Source organism: Myotis myotis, unplaced genomic scaffold (assembly GCF_014108235.1).
Source record: "Myotis myotis isolate mMyoMyo1 unplaced genomic scaffold, mMyoMyo1.p scaffold_m19_p_14, whole genome shotgun sequence".
In the NCBI taxonomy this organism is placed as follows: Eukaryota; Metazoa; Chordata; class Mammalia; order Chiroptera; family Vespertilionidae; genus Myotis; species Myotis myotis.
Genome location: NW_023416318.1, coordinates 53581354 through 53600119, shown reverse-complemented (window position 1 = coordinate 53600119; position 18766 = coordinate 53581354). Strand labels below are relative to the sequence as shown.

Sequence of the window (18766 nt, the reverse complement as noted above, 5' to 3'; positions counted from 1 at the left end):
ACAGCAACCTGAGCTGGAGTGCAGACCACACGGAGGATGTGAAGAGGCGTAAGGCTGGAGAGGCAAGCAGGGTACTGGTCATGGAGGGCCACACAACGAAATTAAGGATTTTGGTCTTTGGAGAAGGGCAGCAGCTGTGAATTAGAAATTTCATTGGAACTGGAGTGTGGAGCGTGGGCTAGAGGGGAACAGACTGAAGTCTGGGAAATCAGCTAGTAAACTGCTGAGCAATCCAGGTGCAGAACATGAAAACACCCCCAGGTAACTGGCTTGGGTACCTAGGAACATAGTGGCACCACATCCACCGAGATTAGAAAAAACACACAACACAAAACAAACAAAAACACACAAGGAGCAGCATCTTTGGACAAGGGGCTTAGATGAGAGGACAGCTGGATACTGAAAGATTCCGGAGTTCCATATTATATCTGTACCTTATGTTTAGTTTGCAATTACATTGGTCCTTCACACAGGACTTTTTTGCATCGACACAGGTCATCATATGTTTGCAATTATGTCACTGATAAGTCATAGGGCGATTTTAGGTGGGGAGAGAGCAGATGTTACTGTAAGACTTTTTTTTTATATATAAGTCTTTATTGATTCAGAGAGGAAGAGAGAGGGAAAGAGAGACAGAAACAGCAATGATGAGAGAGAATCATTGATTGGCTGCCTCCTGTATGTCCTCCACTGGGGATCAAGCCCACAACCCAGGCATGTGCCCCTGACCGGAATCGAACCTGGGACCCTTCAGTCCGCAGGCTGATGCTCTATCCACTGAGCCAAACCAGCTAGGGCAAGACTATCAACACTGACATCAGTAATGAAAAGCAGCAGATACTTTGTTCCTCTATGTTCTCCAAGAATAAAAAGGAAGCTGGACCCCCAGGCCGGAGATAACTGGTTTTCTGGGTGTCGATGTGAAGTGGCCTATAGAAGATTTGATAAGCCTTCCACTCCACCCATCTTTTATGCTTAAACTGTTTCACTTCTGGGATAAGTTTTTATGGCCATTTACTCTGGTACAATGGCATAAAGATACCCATATTTCTTTCATCCTGTTCAGAATCAACATTTTTAAGATAAAACTGACTTTTAAAACAATGAAATGTTGAGTGAGAAGAGTCTGGGAACATTTGTAAACTTTTTCATTTCTCTTTTCTTTTTGCAATAAATTGCATTTCCTGGAATACAACTTGCAAGTGTAATGCAGACCCCTGCAGCACGCTGCTGGCTCTCCACTGCTCTGCTGCATGGGGTACAAAGTGTTCCCCCAAAGGACCCTACCAGTGCCATGCCGCTAGTGGTGTGTCATGAGTGGGAAAGAGAAAAGAGAAAGCCAGGACTGCTGCCAAGCGTCTATTCTCCTTGTGCAGAAGACGCATGACCCTGCCTGCTCTTCAGTACCTCGCGCACGCAGGACGAGTGGGAGAATCCAAATTTACCAAAGTAATTCTGGACCTGTTATATTTGAAGTGCCTGTGAATACAGAGGTGGAAGCATCATGTAGACAAACGGATACATGAGCGAAACTTCAGAGAACAAGTCTACGCTGGAGACAATAACTATCCGAATAGGTACAGTCAAATAGTAAGCGAAACCAAAGCAGTAGATGAGACTTGTCAGAGCCTACACACACACTTTAAAGGGAAAAAAAAGGAGCAGTGTGGGGAGGAAGACACCCATGTCCCTGCCTGGTGTCAGTGAGAACTAAGGGGATCCATGACGCAGCACTTCATTTCACTCCCCTACCTCCAGGAAGCCTGCCCGGCCCCTTTTTCATACTTTCCTCAAACCATCCTTCCCACTAAAAACACTCACCGTCTCTCATAAATAATACCAAGTGGCGAAGAATCCCCAAATCAGCCACTCTGGGCCTGCGAGGACACCTCCGCTTAAGGTTCTGGAAAACCATGGAAAGGGCAGAAGGATTCCTCGTTTCCCCACCATGGCTCTGCCTCGCTCTCCTCTTCATTCTATTCTAGAAATACAGCTCATCGCTGACTACTACAGAGCAGAGTTGCATGAAATCTCCCTTGGAACAGTTAGGGTGGTTGTGTGTTTGGGTTTCAAAAGAATGCAGACTGAAAGCAAAATTAACATCAAGAGAGAAAGCCAGATGTCAGAATACCGAGCAAAATGGGCTGTGAGTGCTGAGAAATGAGCAGTGCCATGTGGAGAAGCCGCCACCAAAACCATCAGGGTACGTTTCTAAACACGTTTCAGGTGCAGCTTTTATCTCTCACCCATGGCCTACATCTTCTTCTTTCCACCCACTACATCCTCTTTTTATTAAAAGCAACACAAAGAGAAACCACTTTTGAAATCAAAGTGAGACTTATCCACCCCAGCTGCAACTTCAACGAGATATGATCATGACGAAGCTCACATGACTCATAACTTTCCTAAATTATGCAACTCCTAACAGTTCAACTGAAATCACTTCGGGGGAACTGTGAGTATCCGAAAGCCTGGATTCAAATCCCAGCTTCAGAACTGCAGTTACAGTAACATTTAAAGGGTAAGTAAGCTAATAAACAATAAACCGTGCTCTTTAATTATGAAATTATTTATTGGTCTTGACCAATTCAATCTAAATAATGGTGGGGTTAAATTAAACAAATTATATCCTGAGCCATTAAAGACACACAGAAATCAATGCTCTTCAAAAGGAAAGACACCCACAAGACATCTATTTATCACTGTGATCCTGGCAGCTCCGTGTGCCGGACTCACTCCTTCTGCTGCTTCATGTAAAACGCCAGGCAGGATCCCTGAGGTTAGCGCCAGCCACCTCTCACTGCCCCATCAGGAGTGTCCTCATTTCCCTCCTGACCTACTGAGCCTTCAAGTTTGGGCTCAAATATCGCCTCCTTCACGGAGCCTCGCCTGGCCTTCCCAGGCTCGCCTCCGTCCGGCTGTGGCACACCGCCCGCCAGGTGCTCTCTCCCAGGCTGTTCTAGAACTGTCTGATTAGGACTCCCTGCTCCACCAGCCAGGAGCGGACTGAAGATGGATGCTGTCTGGTCTCGGCATTTCCGAAGCCACACACAGTACCTGCATCCAGTATGTCCTTCAGACGCCTGGGGAGTGAACGGGGCAGTCCTGCATCTTCCTGGCCCAGCGTTCTGCACTTTGCACATAAAAAGCACACGGCCAGAAACACCACCCTCGGATCCCTGAAGCTGCGGACAGCTGGCCCAGGAAGCAAGGTTTTCCTCCCTCCTGTGTGCACCCGGGGACTCATGCCACTACTTCCCACCTGTGAGCAACAGAATACCCAAGGCCAAGCGGTCCTCAGAGTGGGGAAAGGTGTACTATCTCAAGGTTCCTTGCATTAACCTTCAGTCCCAGGAAAAGGATCCGTGTCCTCACCCTCCCGGTCACCTGCCCACCCCATCTCACATGTCCCTTCCACCCGCACGGACTTACCCCCCTCAGCACCCTAACAAGCGCCCTCGCTTCCATTAACCTGGTCGCCTGTCATCCGCTCGGATCTGACATAACAAGGAAGGACTGTTCAGCCGGACGCTCAACACCCTGCACACCCTCCATGATGACACTTTCTATTAAATGAGAAAGAATTCCCGGATACACCAACGTGAAACTCTCCATCAGCCATGAAGGACCCCGACGCGGTGGGGAAGGCTGCGCACCCCGCACGGTGTGCTCCGTCCGTCCTGGCGGGATCTGGGGACCAGCCAGCCATGAAAACTCACGGAAGCTACAGCTCTGCACACCGGGCAGCGCCCCATCCTTCGCCACCAATGCATCACTCGCTATCACCCGTCCTTCTGGAGGACGAAGGGCTGACCGGCAGCACACGTTTACCCACCAAATGCCACTCTCTTCACGTCCCTCCATCCTTAAAACCCAGCCTCTTGCCGTGGCCGGTGTTGCTCAGTGGATAGAGCGTCGGCTGCAGGGTCCCGGGTTCCATTCGAGTCAAGGGCACGTGCCCGCCCCAGTGTGGGGCGTGCAGGAGGCAGCCGATCCATGGTTCTCTCTCGTCATGGATGTTTCCGTCTCTCTCTCCCTCCCCCTTCCTCTCTGAAATCAATAAAAATATATATTTTTTAAAAACTCAGCCTCTTAGGGCATCGAAATAAGAACCTCTCCTCTCGCCGAAACCGGTTTGGCTCAGTGGATAGAGCGTCGGCCTGCAGACTGAAAGGTCCCAGGTTCGATTCCGGTCAAGGGCATGTACCTGGGTTGCGGGCACATCCCCAGTAGGAGGTGTGCAGGAGGCAGCTGACCGATGTTTCTCTCTCATTGATGTTTCTAACTCTCTATCTCTCTCCCTTCCTCTCGGTAAGAAATCAATAAAATATATTAAAAAAAAAAAAAAAAAAAAGAACCTCTCCTCTCTGGGCTCAGCACTGACCACACGGGCCTCCCCGCTCGTTCCTCGGCCGCGGCCAGGAGGCCCTTCGCAGCCCCCCCCGCCCCCCGAGAAGCGCACCACGCGATCCCGACAGGGGCGTCCCCGCCACGGCTCCCGCCGACACTCCCGCGGGAGGGACGCGGGACGGAGCCGCGCGCGGGACGGCTAACCCCCTCCGGGCGCCGAGCGGCGGGGCCCTGGGCCTCCAGACACGAGCAGCACCCTGTCCCTCACCTCTTTCCCGAACACCCTCCCAGACGCACCCCAGGGAGCACCCCTCCCAGGCCCAGTCACCCCGGGAAGCCGCCGCCGGTGCCCCTTTCCCGTTCCCGGGCAAGCCGGTCTCCATTCTTCCCCCAACGCCGAGCCACACCCCCTCCACACAGAAAACTCTGGGACGCGCCAAGGCCGCCCGGTACCCCGCCCCCAGACACCTGCTCCGGCGCCCGGCTCTTCCCCGAAAGCAGCGCGCCTCCGGCGCCGGCCCAACCAACTCCCGCGTCTTTACCGAGTCGCGGCGGAGAGCCCGAGCCCGGCGGGTCCGGAGGTCGCGGCGCCAGCACGAAAGGCACCAGGCTGGTCAGGAGGAGCAGGCACCGCCTCATGTTCCCGGGCCGCGCTCCCACCTCGCGGGGCAGCCTCGGCCGGACGGGGGTTCGGGACGCGGCTCACATTGGGGGAAGGAAAGGATCCGCCCGGCCCGGCCCCTCACACCAATTGTTCCTCCCGCGCCGCCTACAGGAAGACTAGAGCCGACTCCCGGTCCCGGAAGTGCAGGCAGCGTTCCCAGAGGCCGGCTGAGCCCACTTCCGGCCGCCGCCGCCGCCGCCCCCCGCACCGCCCACTAGCGGAAGCCGCGTGCCGCGCGGCATGCCGGGAGGACCTGGCTCGCCCCGCCCCGCGCCAGTGCCCCGCCCCCTGCCCGCCCCTTCCGGCCCGCCAGGGCGGGGCCGGCGCCTGTCCGGACAAGACCTTGGACGTCCTAGCATGACCCAACCGGACCTCGCCTCTGTCCCCGGGTGGCCTCTGTCCCCGAGTGACCGCTGCGGAGGAGGCGGCCGCTTGGGAGCAGCCCTCGAAGGCACGCCCGGCCTCCTCCCTCGTTTTGGTCCCACTCGGGTTGGGATCCCTGTGTTCCGTTTCACTGAAGGAGCCGTAGGAACCGCCCTGGGGTCCAGGCGGACGGGTAGGGGCGCCTGGCCCTGGGTGCTCGAGGGAACGACCCAAAAACGCAATCCAAGGACGAGGAACCTGCTCCCTGGAGGAGGCGGCCGAACCCTGGGGAGCGTGCGTCCAGGTGCGTCCACGCTGTGCGAGGCCAGCGGCGCCCTTTTAGGCCTCCGTCCCGGTAACGAAAGGCTTTGTGCAGGGAAATTAACGGGAGCGTCACTCCTAAGACACGTTTTCTCTGTGGCCCCGCTCTGGCTCGCGGCTCTGCAAGCATTTCCAGAAACTAGAATCTTCGACCGTCCCCCCCTTCTGCGTGGACACAGAAGCTACCCATCAGCCAGCTTACTGAAATGCAATCTGCGCGGTCGCTTTCGCGCAGACAGCACATTTCCGAGGCAGTTCGTGCTTTGCAATCCTGTGCATATTAACTCTGTAGTTCAGTGTCTATGGTACCGAATAAAACATTCTAATAAGGGGTGCGTAGCGCTATTTTGGTTCAACCAAAGTTTATGCAAGGAGGACATAGCACATTTTCCACTTAAGAGACAGCCAAAGGTTAGGAATAAAGTATCAGTCCTGCCTGGTCAAGTTTCAAACCTAGTTCCTAATAAATTACTCCAACTATGGTTTCCGTTTAGGTTCATTGCGGTATGCCGCAGAGGACCGCAGCTTCTTTTCCAAGTTATCCATAATTCCTGGCTTTGTGCATTTTTTGGCTTAACTGAACCCCATCTGTTCATCTGAGGTACAAAATGTCTTCATTAAACATAAACATGGATGGCATGCCTAATCAAAACAAGCCAAATTTCACAAATTATATACAATATTTTTAAAACTTCATAAAAATGTGTCAGCTGTGTACAATTTTTATACAATACATCCCAAGCATCAGATTCTCCATAACCCTTACTAGATCATAGGTTATATTATTTTTAAAATATATTTTTATTGATTTCAGAGAGGAAGGGAGAGAGAGATAGAAACATCAATGATGAGAGAGAATCATTGATCAGCTGTCTCCTGCACACCCCACACTGGGGATCAAGCCCACAACCTGATCCTGTGCCCTGACCGAGAATCAAACCATGACCTCCTGGTTCATAGGTCGACACTCAACCACTGAGCCACACCAACCCAGCAGATTATATTCTTTTGATGTCTCCAGTTCTTCTCCAGTATCTTCCTCATAGAAGGCACTTAGCTGTCTGTTTAATAAATGACATTTTTTAAAAAGTAAACTGGCCAGACCAGTGTGACTCAGTGCTTGAGCATCGACCTATGAACCAAGAGAGCAGGGTTCAATTCCCAGTCAAAGAAAAAAAAAGTAAATTTCTGGTCCATTTTTTTATTCATAGCCAGGGGTCCTAGATTTTCAGGGACAGTCCGGATTTCAAGTAATCTTTCCCATTCACAAATCATGTCTCAAATTATGGTTTTCAATTTGAGGTTTATCTTTCATTATGAATTATCCATACCGTTAAGACAAAGGAGCACCACATAGGAGTGATAAAGAGCCAGAGGGACATGCTAAGGGGTCCTGTTGGATAGAGGAACTAATAGTCCGAGCCAGTGGTCTTCAATCATTCGCTTATCCCCAGATTTTTAAAGCAATATGTTCCCCCATTCATACATTTAAAAATTTTTCTTCATAAATGTAAATAGTTGCAAAGGATGAGATTTCTGACATAATGTAAATACTGACATTTAAAATAAAAACCGTTAGATCATTATTTCAAATTTACCCAATGGAATATAAATACCTGAGATATTTGATAGCCATTGTGGCAGCCAGCCTCCCGATGGCCCCCGATGGTCCCTGCTTCCTGATACTCGCATCCTTGTAAAGGCATCACCTTCCACATGGACCATGGTCGGTCTGTGTGACCAATAGCAGACAGCAGAAGTGATGGTATTTCACTCCCAAGATTAGGTCATAAGAAACTGCCTTCCATCTTTGCTTGCTCTTTCTTCAATCACTTACAGGAGAAAGCCAGCTTTCATGTCATGAGAACATTCAGGAAGCCTATGAAGAACCCCATGGGAATAGGTCACCAGCCAACAGCTGGTTGACTGAGTGGTGCCCCAGACTGTGTGAGGGAGCTGGGAGGTGAGTTCTCCATTCCCAGGCAAGCTTTGAGGTAACTGCAGTCCCTGTATTCAACAGCTTCACTACAACCTCATGAGACCCTGAGCCCCGTTAAATCATTCCCAGGTTTAAAAACGACGTGAGCCCTAGCTGGTTCAGCTCAGTGGATAGAGCGTTGGCCTGCAGACTGAAGGGTCCTGGGTTCTATTCCAGTCAAGGGCATGTGTCCGGGTTGTGGACTCGATCCCCACTAGGGGGCATGCAGGAGGCAGACAATCAATGATTCTCTCTCATCATTGATGTTTCTATCTCTCCCTCTCCCTCTCCCTTCCTCTCTGAAATATATTTAAAAAATAAAATAAAAACAACATGAGCCCTGGCCAGGTAGCTCAACTGGTTGAGCATTTTCTCTATACGCCAAGGTCAGGGCACGTACAGAATCAACCAATGAATGCAAAATAAGAAAAACAACAAATTGATGTTTCTCTCTTCTCCTCTCTCTCTCTCTCTCTCTCTCTCTCTCTCTCTCTCTCTCTCTCTCCCCCCCCCCTTCCTCTCTCTTTCACCAGGTGGGGGAAGTTTTCTGTCATTATTTCTTCAAATAGGTTTTCAATATCTTGCTCTCTCTCATCTTCTGGCACCCCTATAATTCTGATGTTGGTACGCTTGAAGCTGTCCCAGAGGCTCCTTACACTATCTTCGTATTTTCGGATTCTTTTTTCATTTTGCTTTTCCGGTTGGGTGTTTTTTGCTTCTTCGCATTTCAAATCTTTGACTTGATTCTTGCGCTCCTCTGGTCTGCTATTGGGAGTCTGTATAGTATTCGTTATTTCAGTCTGTGTATGCTTAATTTCTAGTTGGTTCTTTATCATAACATCGAGGGTCTCATTAGATTTCTCGAGGATCTCATTAAGTTTATCGGCGGCTTCTAGACAGTTCCTGAGAGACCTTAAAAGTGTGGTTCTGCCGAAACCGGTTTGGCTCAGTGAATAGAGCGTTGGCCTGCGGACTGAAGGGTCCCAGGTTCGATTCCGGTCAAGGGCATGTACCTGGGTTGCGGGCACATCCCCAGTGGGAGATGTGCAGGAGGCGGCTGATCGATGTTTCTCTCCCATCGATGTTTCTAACTCTCTCTCTCTCCCTTCCTCTCTGTAAAAAATCAATAAAATAAAAAAAAAATTAAAAAAAAGTGTGGTTCTGAACTCTATATCTTCCATTGACAATTTTGTCCTGTTTCTTTGTCTCCGCATTTTGTTATGCTTTCTTGGTGCACCCCCTAGTGGTCTTTGTGCACAGTCTTGTAGTTAAGCCTTGATTGTTGTAGCTAATACTAGGGGGGATTTGACCTCCAGGCCAAGTGGCTGTGAGAATCAGCTGTGTCTGCAGTGAGAGAACGTCTGTCCTCTAGGGAGGTGCTAATCTGGCGTTTGCCTCAGGCTATCTGGCAAATGCCTCTGTGCAGAGCTTGGGCGGGGCGGGTGGATCTCACGGGATCAACAGGGTGGGCCAGAGAGAGCAGTTATGGCTGCTCTCAGTCCTGTCCCCAGGGGCTCTGCCTCTCTGAGTCCCAGCAACCGCTGCAAACCTCGGAGAGAAAGCTGCACTCGCTCCGAAGCCAGACAGTCCCGCTTCTCCCATTTGAGTCAGGGTCCCTAAAGACTCGCCCGGATCTGGAGCTCAGAGTCTGCGACTCCCTCCCGATTGAAAACGCCAACCGTGCCCTCCGCCGCCAGCCCGCTCCTCCGCCAGCCCGCTCTGCATGCATTCCGCACCTCAGTATTTGACTTCAGCACTGCGCCTCCTCTGAGTGTCAGTATGCGTTGCTCTTTCCTCCTAGTTGTAGGACTTCCACTCAGCCAGCGTTCCTGTGGTTCTGGGTGATGTCCGTTCTGTCTTTTAGTTTCAGTTTTGAAGTGGTTGTTCGAGGCAGCAAACTCCGGCGTTAACCTATGCCGCCATCTTGGTTCTCTCTCCTCTCTCTATAAAATCAATAAATACAACTTAAAGAAAAACACACATGCCATGAACAAGTTGACTGGATGCCAGGTTCCACTCCTAAACACCTGAAGTAGTTCTTTTTTTGTAGCAATTAAGTCATCATGACCATTGTCTTTAAAAAAAACATACATAATTGATTTAAAAAAGGGAGAGGGAGAGATAGAAACAGTAACGATGAAAGAGAATCATTGACTGGCTGCCTCCTGCATGCCCCACACTGGGGATCAAGCCTGCAACCCAGGCATGTGCCCTGACCAAAAAAATCAAACCATGACCTCCTGATTCATAGGTTGAAGCTCAACCACTGAGCCATACTGGCCAGGCTGAAGTGGTTCGTTTAATTTAAAATTTAGTAAAGATAAGTAAAAGATTACTTGAGATTTATTGATCCCATGCTGTAGAATGAATTATTCACAATTTGGATACTTACTGCAAGTGAACCTAAGAGTAAAAAATTTTAAAGAATAAAATATAATTTTAAAAAAATATATATTTTATTGATTTTTTACAGAGAGGAAGAGAGAGGGATAGAGAGTTAGAAACATCGATGAGAGAGAAACATTGATCAGCTGCCTCCTGCACACCTCCTACTGGGGATGGGTCCTTGACCGGAATTGAACCTGGGACCTTTCAGCCTGCAGGCCAACACTCCATCCACTGAGCCAAACAGGCTAGGGCAAATATTTATAATTATTAAACATAGAGCCACATATGGTTCTAGAGTTAACTACCGGATCCACACAAGTATTATAAGACCTTTGATCTAAGTGAAAGAACTGTTTGGCTGAGGTTTGTATTTTCCCTCCCCATCTGTCATCATTCTAGTTCTATTTCTCTTCCTAGGCCCTTTCCATGTCCTATAGCAATCCCACGAGTTCTTATAGATGTATAGAGCATTTGTCACTCTATTTCTAAAATGCTAGTTATTTCTATATCCATATGCTCTTTTTCTGAAGCAGGGGGTCCCGCGGGGGTGAGGCCCACGGAGTCCTAATGAAGCATGCCCGACTCCGGAGACCAGGTTCAGTGACGCAGATCTAAGTTTATTGTGTAAGTGCAGCAACATATATAACATTCCAGACCAATCAGAAGTTTACACCATCCTTAGGGCAACCAATAGTAGGAAAGATCAGGGTACTGTGTAGGGGCTCTAGGGGGCTTGCTCAGGCGGGCACTGCCTCTTCCTGGTGTGCCGAGGAAGCTTGTACAGGCGGAGTGCGCTCACGCCATTGCACCTGCCACTGCATTGAGATAAATCTCCTGAGCTCTTCCCACATTTTTCCAGTTAATAAACCTGTGAAACTAACACTTCAAGAAGTAAGGTCAGCCCTAACCAGTTTGGCTCAGTGGATAGAGCGTCAGCCTGCAGACCAAAGGGCCCCAAGTTCGATCCTGGTCAAGGGCATGTCCCTTGGTTGCGGGCATATCCCCAGTAGGGAGTGTGCAGGAGGCACCTGATCAATGTTTCTCTCTCATCGATGTTTCTAACTATCCCTCTCCCTTCCTCTCTGTAAAAAATCAATAAAATATATATTTTTTAAAAAAGGAGAAGTAGGGTCAATCCACAAATCTCCATCAGGCAACAGGCCCACTTGCTGGAATAAACATATCTACAAAGTCACGTACCAAGAACTCAAGGTTTTAGTTCAGAAATTGTTGCCTATTCCAGATGTTTTTAGAAAGAAAAAGTATATTATGCATGGAGCAAAGCAGAATGCTTGAGAATTCTCACTGATGAAGGGAATTGTTATAATGGGCAAGAAAATAGCCGGGCCTCCTTGAAGCCGGAATAATATTTTCCCCAGGTCCTACAAGAAAAGGACACCAGCCATTTCCTTGAAGATATTATTTCAAGAAGGTTCATTGCTAAAATTTTAGTAACCATTGCTCTATTTTTTCATCCCTTTTTCTTTTTTTAATATATTTTATTGATTTTTTACAGAGAGGAACGGAGAGGGATAGAGAGTTAGAAACATTGATGAGAGAGAAACATCGATCAGCTGGCTCCTGCACACCCCCTACTAGGGATGTGCCCGCAACCAAGGTACATGCCCTTGACCGGAATCGAACCTGGGACCTTTCAGTCCACAGGCCGACGCTCTATCCACTGAGCCAAACCGGTTAGGGCCATCCCTCTTTTTTACCAGGCATCCTTCCTTGCCTTCATCACAGATTTCCTTGCAATGGCTAACCTGGACCTTGTAAACAGTATCATCCCTCCTAGATACCGTGTGCCACACAAAATATGTAGGTGCGTTGGTTCTTCCTTCTAAACCTTTCTCCCTCCCTTGAGATCTGAGTAATTGAACCACACGAAAAACTGATCACAGAGAGCAGATTGGACAGAGAGGAAAATGGAAACGTGTGCTGTTTGAAATTACCTCAGGTCTGAAGTGGCCGAGAGTCACTCCTCCTGGGCTGGCAGGCCCCGCGGGGAGCCTCGCACCAATTTCCCTCCAGCTCTGCTGCGGCCGAGGCCTTAATTGAAGACCTGTCCTACTTAGTTCTCTTCAGAGAAACCGCGCTCAGCTGTTGGATGTTTAAAACCTAGTAATTCTGCTGGCATTTAAAGAGCAGCACCTCCATGGGAAGGAAAGCAGCATGAGGAGGATCTGCACTCCTGTGTACATACCCCAATATTCACACCAGCTAAGATATAGAAACAGGCCAAGGGGTCATGGTGAATAGGTGGATAGGAAAGTTGTGGTATCTACCTGCAACGGAGTGTTTTTTGGCCCTAAGAGAGGAAGTCCTGCCATTGACAACAACCTGGATGAGCCTGGAGGACATTATGCTAAGTGAAATAAGTCTCAGGAAGACAAACACTATATGATCTCATTTGTAAGTGAGCTTTTTTTTTTTAACTCTAACAAAATGTATTGCTTTTTCTTGATTGCCTCTGGCCTGGCCTTGGCAGGGCTCCGTGGGTTCATCTGGCCTTGTTTCCTGGCTGCTACTGCGGCTTTTAAGACCTTTAATTTTAATTTTTAAAAAATATATTTTATTGATTTTTGAGAGGGACAAGGAGAGATAGAAACATCTATATATATAAAAGCCTAAGTGACCAGTACGACCGGATGACCAGCCAGTAGCTATGACGTGCACTGACCACCAGGGGGCAGACACTCAACACAGGAGTGCACCTGGTGGTCAGTGCGTTCCCACAGCCAACCTCCTGCGGTCCCTACCCCTGGACTGGGCGAGATGCCCTGATAGGTTCCAATTGCTGGCCAGGCTGAGGGATCCCACTTGTGTATGAATTTGTGCACCAGGCCTCTAGTCAATGATGAGAGAGAATCACAGGTCCGCTGCCTCCTGCAAGCCCCACACTAGGATTGAGCTCACAACCTGAGCAAGTGCCCTGACTGAGAATTGAACCAGGACCTTCTGATTCATAGGTCGATGCTCAATCACTGAGCCACACTGGCCAGGCTTTTAAGGCCTTTTTTGGTTCTTAGTTTTTGAGCCTCCCAGGAAACGCGAATGCACCGAGCCTTCCTGGCCACCCGGCAGCTTTCCGGTCCCAGAGGGGAAGGGTATGTCTGACCCTAGCTCCTGGCACGTCTTCTCCAAGCCGTTCTGGTTGTTCTTGGGAGGTTTCTGAGCACCTATTGCCTCTAGCCCAGGGGTGGGCAAACTTTTTGACTCGAGGGCCACAATGGGTTCTTAAACTGGACCGGAGGGCCGGAACAAAAGCATGGATGGAGTGTTTGTGTGAACTAACATAAATTCAAAGTAAACATCATTACATAAAAGGGTACGGTCTTTTTTTTCAAGTTTTATTCATTTCAAACGGGCCGTAGTTTGCCCACGGCTGGGCTAGCCGGTGCTCATGAGCAGACAGCGCTGTGGGCGTCGTCCTTCCCACGGTTCTCCTGTGCTCGTCCTGACTGTGGATCCAACACTCATGCAACAACTTGAGCCTCCGGGGCTTTGCCAGGACCTTGGTCGTCAACACCTCTTGCCTGACTTTTAGCTTCTCCTTCTGGAGTAACAGGTACTTCATTACCTTAGTACACACTGTTCACATGGGCGATGAGGGAGGGGCGGGCAGTGCCCAGCGGCTCCTGTGTGCTCTTTTGCATATCTGACCCAGTCCCTCCCCGTTGCCCGCCTCTCATTCATTAGCTTCAGGTGGGCACAGGCCTCGGCAGTGCGCTGCCGACCCCAGGATCCTGTCACTGACTCATTTTTACTCCCCTGCTGTGCAGCTCACCTGATCTGCACTTTGGCCCTAATTCTTCCAAGTCCCAAGTCCTGGCCAGCAGCAGCAGCAGCCTCCCCTGGGCCCTTGTCACACAGGCACCTCATCGACCAGCCTCCCCCCAGACATCCGGAGCCCCAGCTGCTGGGGTGATGACCAGGGCTGGCGGCACTGCCACCACTGACCGGGCGGCTCCTGAGAAACAGGCATTTCTCCTCTGGCTCCTGGTGTTTCTCCACTGCCTTCGGAGCATGCCCTTTCCCTGGTCTGTTCCATCACAGGAGGCTAATTAGGAGCGAAACCGCTGCCCGAGAGCTTTGTTTTTTTTTAACTGCATTCCCAAGTTACACTGTCACTTTCCTTGAAAATCTAGGGCAATAGGTCTGCTCGAAGTGTGGCTGACTTCCTTATCCACAGGACTGGTTTCACTTTACCAGAACTTTCCGATCCTGCAATCAGGCCGTCCCGCTGCTCACTTCTTTCCCACCCCAGTATTCCACATTCACCTTCCTCAGTCTTCCACACGTAGAAATAGTTCTGCACTTTGGCTCACAGGCAAGAGAGGTGCTTATCTTTTAAGAAAACCGAAGCTGAGAGACTAGGTGATGAAGTTACAAGTGCTAGTACGCGGTCCAGTCCATGGTTCATAACAGGCTCTCAATGTATTTAACAAGGGAAGGAAGGGAGGGCGGGAGGCAGGGAGCTAGATCTTTGACGCCCAGGCTGCTCCTGATTCCACGAGGCCACCCCACCTCTCATGCTTGCAGTTGTGGGAAGAGACAAGTCTAGCTCAGGGTTAATCTTGTCCCGTTTGCTCTCCTGGCTCCAACACAGCAGTGTTGCCACCGCTCTCGGAACACAAGTCTTCGGAAATGTGTCCCGTGAACCCTCTGAGGCTCTTACCAAGCTCCAGAACGGCTGACAGACACACTGAGGGAGAGTGGCTGAAGCACAGGGCCTGTCTGGAGACCCGCAGGGCGAGAATGCAGAAGAGTGCTGGGTACTAGCCCGGAAGAGGAAAAACCTGTCATGTCGGCAGTCTGCCTCCCTGAGGGCCTGAGCCAGGCAGGTCGGACGGCGTGGAGGGGAGCTCCCAGAGGAGAGTGGCAGGGAGTTTTGCAAGAAATGCCAACTCCCAGGGCACACCACAGCCTTCAGGAAGGCCTGGCCTGCTCCCCCACACCTCACCTCTAGGGCAGAAAGCAGCCAGGTGCACGCCAAGTTCAACTTCAGTGGCCCCTTCTGGTTTTCAACAGTTCGTCTAGGACACCATGCAGGCTGTCACACAAAGATGATTCTATAACACCCAGCACGGGCACTTCGCCCCTGGGGCGCCCGCCTGGAGCGAGAGCAAAGCAAACGCCCCAGCGGATTGGGGAATCGGAGAAGGAAGCCGCTTCCCACAGCCCACACCGCACAGACAAGCCCGCACCTTCCATTCCTCTGTCAGCAAGGAAATGCCAGAGGCTGTAGCTTACGTCACAGCAAGCAACGCTTTTGACCAGCATTTGCGTGAGAACCCAGTATTCCTAAAAGAGCTGTATTTCAACTCCTTCTTATTCGGGCTCGACGCAGCTTCAAACCCAGTTAGGAATGCCTGTCCCACAGCCCCGTGCCACTTCGCCAGGCGAGCAAATGCCAATCCCGCCACACGCGCGGGGTTTAAGTGCTTGCCTCATGGTTCCAGCCTGTGAAATGTTCCAGAAATAGTTTCTGTGGACTAAAGAGATAAGAGTTAATCTTTACATAATTCTTCAAGACGTGGAGGATGAGAGTATCAGTCTGAACACACTCCCTCTTCCTAAGGGCATTGCGGGGCCCATGGCTCAGCACACCCCAGGTGGGAAGTAGCCAGTCTCACAGGCCCCGTGGGAGACCCACAGGCCCTCCTTAGACACTGACATCATTCCCTCCAAATAGGAACAACGTTCAGGCACAGCTCTAGGACAGACTGGGAAGGAATGGCTTTCACTCCCTTGAAATCTATTTCATCTCACAATCTACTCCTCACATAAAACCCGATTTTACAAAATTCACCCTATTAACATGCATGTCTTTCCCACTCTATTTCACTTAAAAAAAAAAAAAAAAAAGGCTTTGATCCACTATCCACTAACTGGTCAGGACCTAGGTTTATAAAAGCGCTGATCTGGCCGGGCTGGTGCTCAGCTGAGCATCAACCTGTGAACCAGGACAGTTTAATTCCCCATCACCGCATGTACCTGGATTGCAGGTTCAATCCCCGGTCGGGGCACATGCAGGAGGCAATCAATCAATGTTTCTCTCTCTCAAAATCAATTTAAAAAATCGTTAAAGTCCCCACCAAGTATTTTATTAAAGACTATTTTAATTAAAATTGGGTGACATTGGTCAACATGAACATACAGGACCCAGGTGTGGGTTTCTGTGACAAGATCTGTATACTGCGCTGTGCGCTCACCACCCAGGCAGATCTGTCACCTTATATTAGGCCGCCTTCTCCCCCTCCCCCTCCCCTCGGGCGACCACCACACTGCTGTTCCTGTTCACAAGTTAGTTTTATATCCCACATGAGTGAAATCATGTGGTTCTTCGCTTTCTGACTTATTTCACTTAGTGTCATGTTCTCAAGGTCCGTCCATGTTGTAAATGGTGTGATTCCATCCTCTATGGCTGAGCAGTGTCCCACCGTGTTAGGGAGCACAGCATCGCACCCAGTCCTCTACCGCAGCCGCTTTGGTTGTTTCCATGTCTTGGCCACCGTGACTAATGCTGGAATGAGCATAGGGGTGCATATATCTTTGTGAATACATAATTCCCAAGTGATATTTTAAAGGAAAAGCTGTCCAGTGTTCTAACTACAAGATAGATGTAACATTTAAACATGCTGGATCTCAGAAAGGCTTTACACCTTCCCTCCATCCCCAAATTTATTTACCACACCCCCCCCCCCCCCCGCCCCCCAGGAAGCTGTCCTCTCCTACTGAGTTCTCAGCCGCGTCCCACAAATCCCCTCTCTGCTAGGAGGCCCCGAGCTCAGAGGGTTCGAGGAGACACAAGGGGCTGGGCCCCTTATAGTTGCCGACTCTTAAAAGCACGGAGACAAAATCTGTGACTGAAGACTTGAGAATAACCTGGTCTTTAAGCAGGTACTTGGGTAATTCACAATTAGTTCAGTACTTAACCACTCTATTAAGATAAAATTTAAAAAAATATATTTTTATTGATTTCAGAGAGCAAGAGGTAGAAACATCAATGAGGAGAGAATCTTGGTCAGCTACCTCCCACATGCCCCCTACTGGGGATTGAGCTTGCAACCTGGGCACGTGCCCTGACTGGGAATCGACCACCTCTTGGTGCATGGGCAGATACTCAGCACTGAGCTATACACCTGCAGGGCAAGATATTTTGTAACATTCCACAATGGCGTTCCCATGCCTACTGAAATTTCTATTTATGAAGGAGTCTTACTGCAGGTATGTGCCAGAGGACCCATCTTGTTTAGTCAGAGATATTAATATGATGGAGGTTTTGTTTTTGTGATATGAGCTTGTGTCATTATTATAAAACTATTTCAAATGTTGGAACCATGCAATTAGGTTCAGCTGCTACTAATTTTATTAAATTTTGCTGATTTGTGTAGAAATTTACCTCATATCTTGAGGTCATGACATTTTAGTTAAAATTTTATTTTTCTCTTTAATTTCCATGCAGTGTAAAAACAAAAACACTGAGAAGATTGGATTACAAATGTTCCACTGTATATGTAGCTTGGTTAATTTAGTAACAATTCAATAAATGACTGCTTTATAGTGGAAGACTCATTTGTAGATTTCCCTTTTGCCGTTTCCATCTTAGTGGGTTTTTTTTCCTTTTTCTGTCATCTTAGTGATTCTTAAAGTGGCCTCAAAAAAGGCAGCATGGAAATGTTTTCTTTGCCCTCAAACAGACAAAATAGATCTGGAAGAATAAATTCACATCGGTTCATGGATTTCCTCCCTGGGGGAAATGATCCAAATTCAGTGTCAAGATTGGAGTTTGTACTCATAGATAGGCTTGCAGAATCTTGTGTGGAATTTGAAATATTTTGTTTGCAAGCAGTTGGGGAAACAATGGATTCAGACGCTTGTGTTAAGTTCTAATTTTAGATATATCTCTCCCTCATTAACAATAAAAAATGTTTTGTGCTTCATAAAATAAAAGTGTCTTACTGACTTGGATTTTTGGGGACCAAAGCCCTAATAATCTTATTTAAATGAGTACTAACCCAAGTCCCATTCAATTCTGTCTTTTCATTTCCCCTCAGGAAACAGATCAAGTGCAAATGAAACCTTGTTTCAGTCACATTCTGGGAGACAAAGAATCTTACACAGCTTATTTTTCAATTACCTTTTGACTTGGATGCTATAAAAACAAAATTATTTGGACTCACCAACCGTACAACTAAACAAGGGACCTTGTCCTCTGCCATTCTGTTGACTGTCCACTGGAGCACAATCCACCACCAGCCAACGCATTCAGAATCACATAGTTAACTTCTCTAGTTTGAAAACGTCCACTTTATTCCATAGAACACTGAACTGGAGATCATTTACATCTGAGGAAGAGATGGCCCACAAAACTGACCTATGGATAAAACACTACCTCTAAGAAATGTAGTCCAATTTTACACACTTCCAGGCCCCCCTACACAAGTGTATCACAATGCAAAAGTATGGGGATCACTACTACATTTTACAGAAGATAAAAGGGAAGTATCAATAAACTTCAGAGAGTAGTAAATTCACCTGTCCTTTAAAATACAAGTATGCCGCCGAAACTGGCTTGGCTCAGTGGATAGAGCGTCAGCCTGCGGACTGAAGGGTCCCAGGTTCGATTCCGGTCAGGGGCATGTACCTGGGTTGCGGGCACATCCCCAGTGGGGGATGTGCAGGAGGCGGCTGAT

The 18766-nt window shown here is 48.9% G+C and overlaps 1 protein-coding gene across 3 annotated transcripts in view; it reads right to left on the bottom strand.

Annotated features, from left to right (window-relative positions):
* Positions 1-5117, bottom strand: part of ADAM17 (ADAM metallopeptidase domain 17) — a 37528-nt gene extending 32411 nt beyond the window's left edge. For all 3 annotated transcript variants that reach the window (XM_036335385.1, XM_036335386.1, XM_036335387.1), the window contains exon 1: positions 4893-5117. In XM_036335385.1, coding sequence (XP_036191278.1) covers positions 4893-4989 — 97 coding nt within the window. In that variant the 5' untranslated portion in view covers positions 4990-5117. The remainder of the gene's footprint in view (positions 1-4892) is intronic.
* Between the last annotated feature and the right edge of the window lie 13649 nt (positions 5118-18766).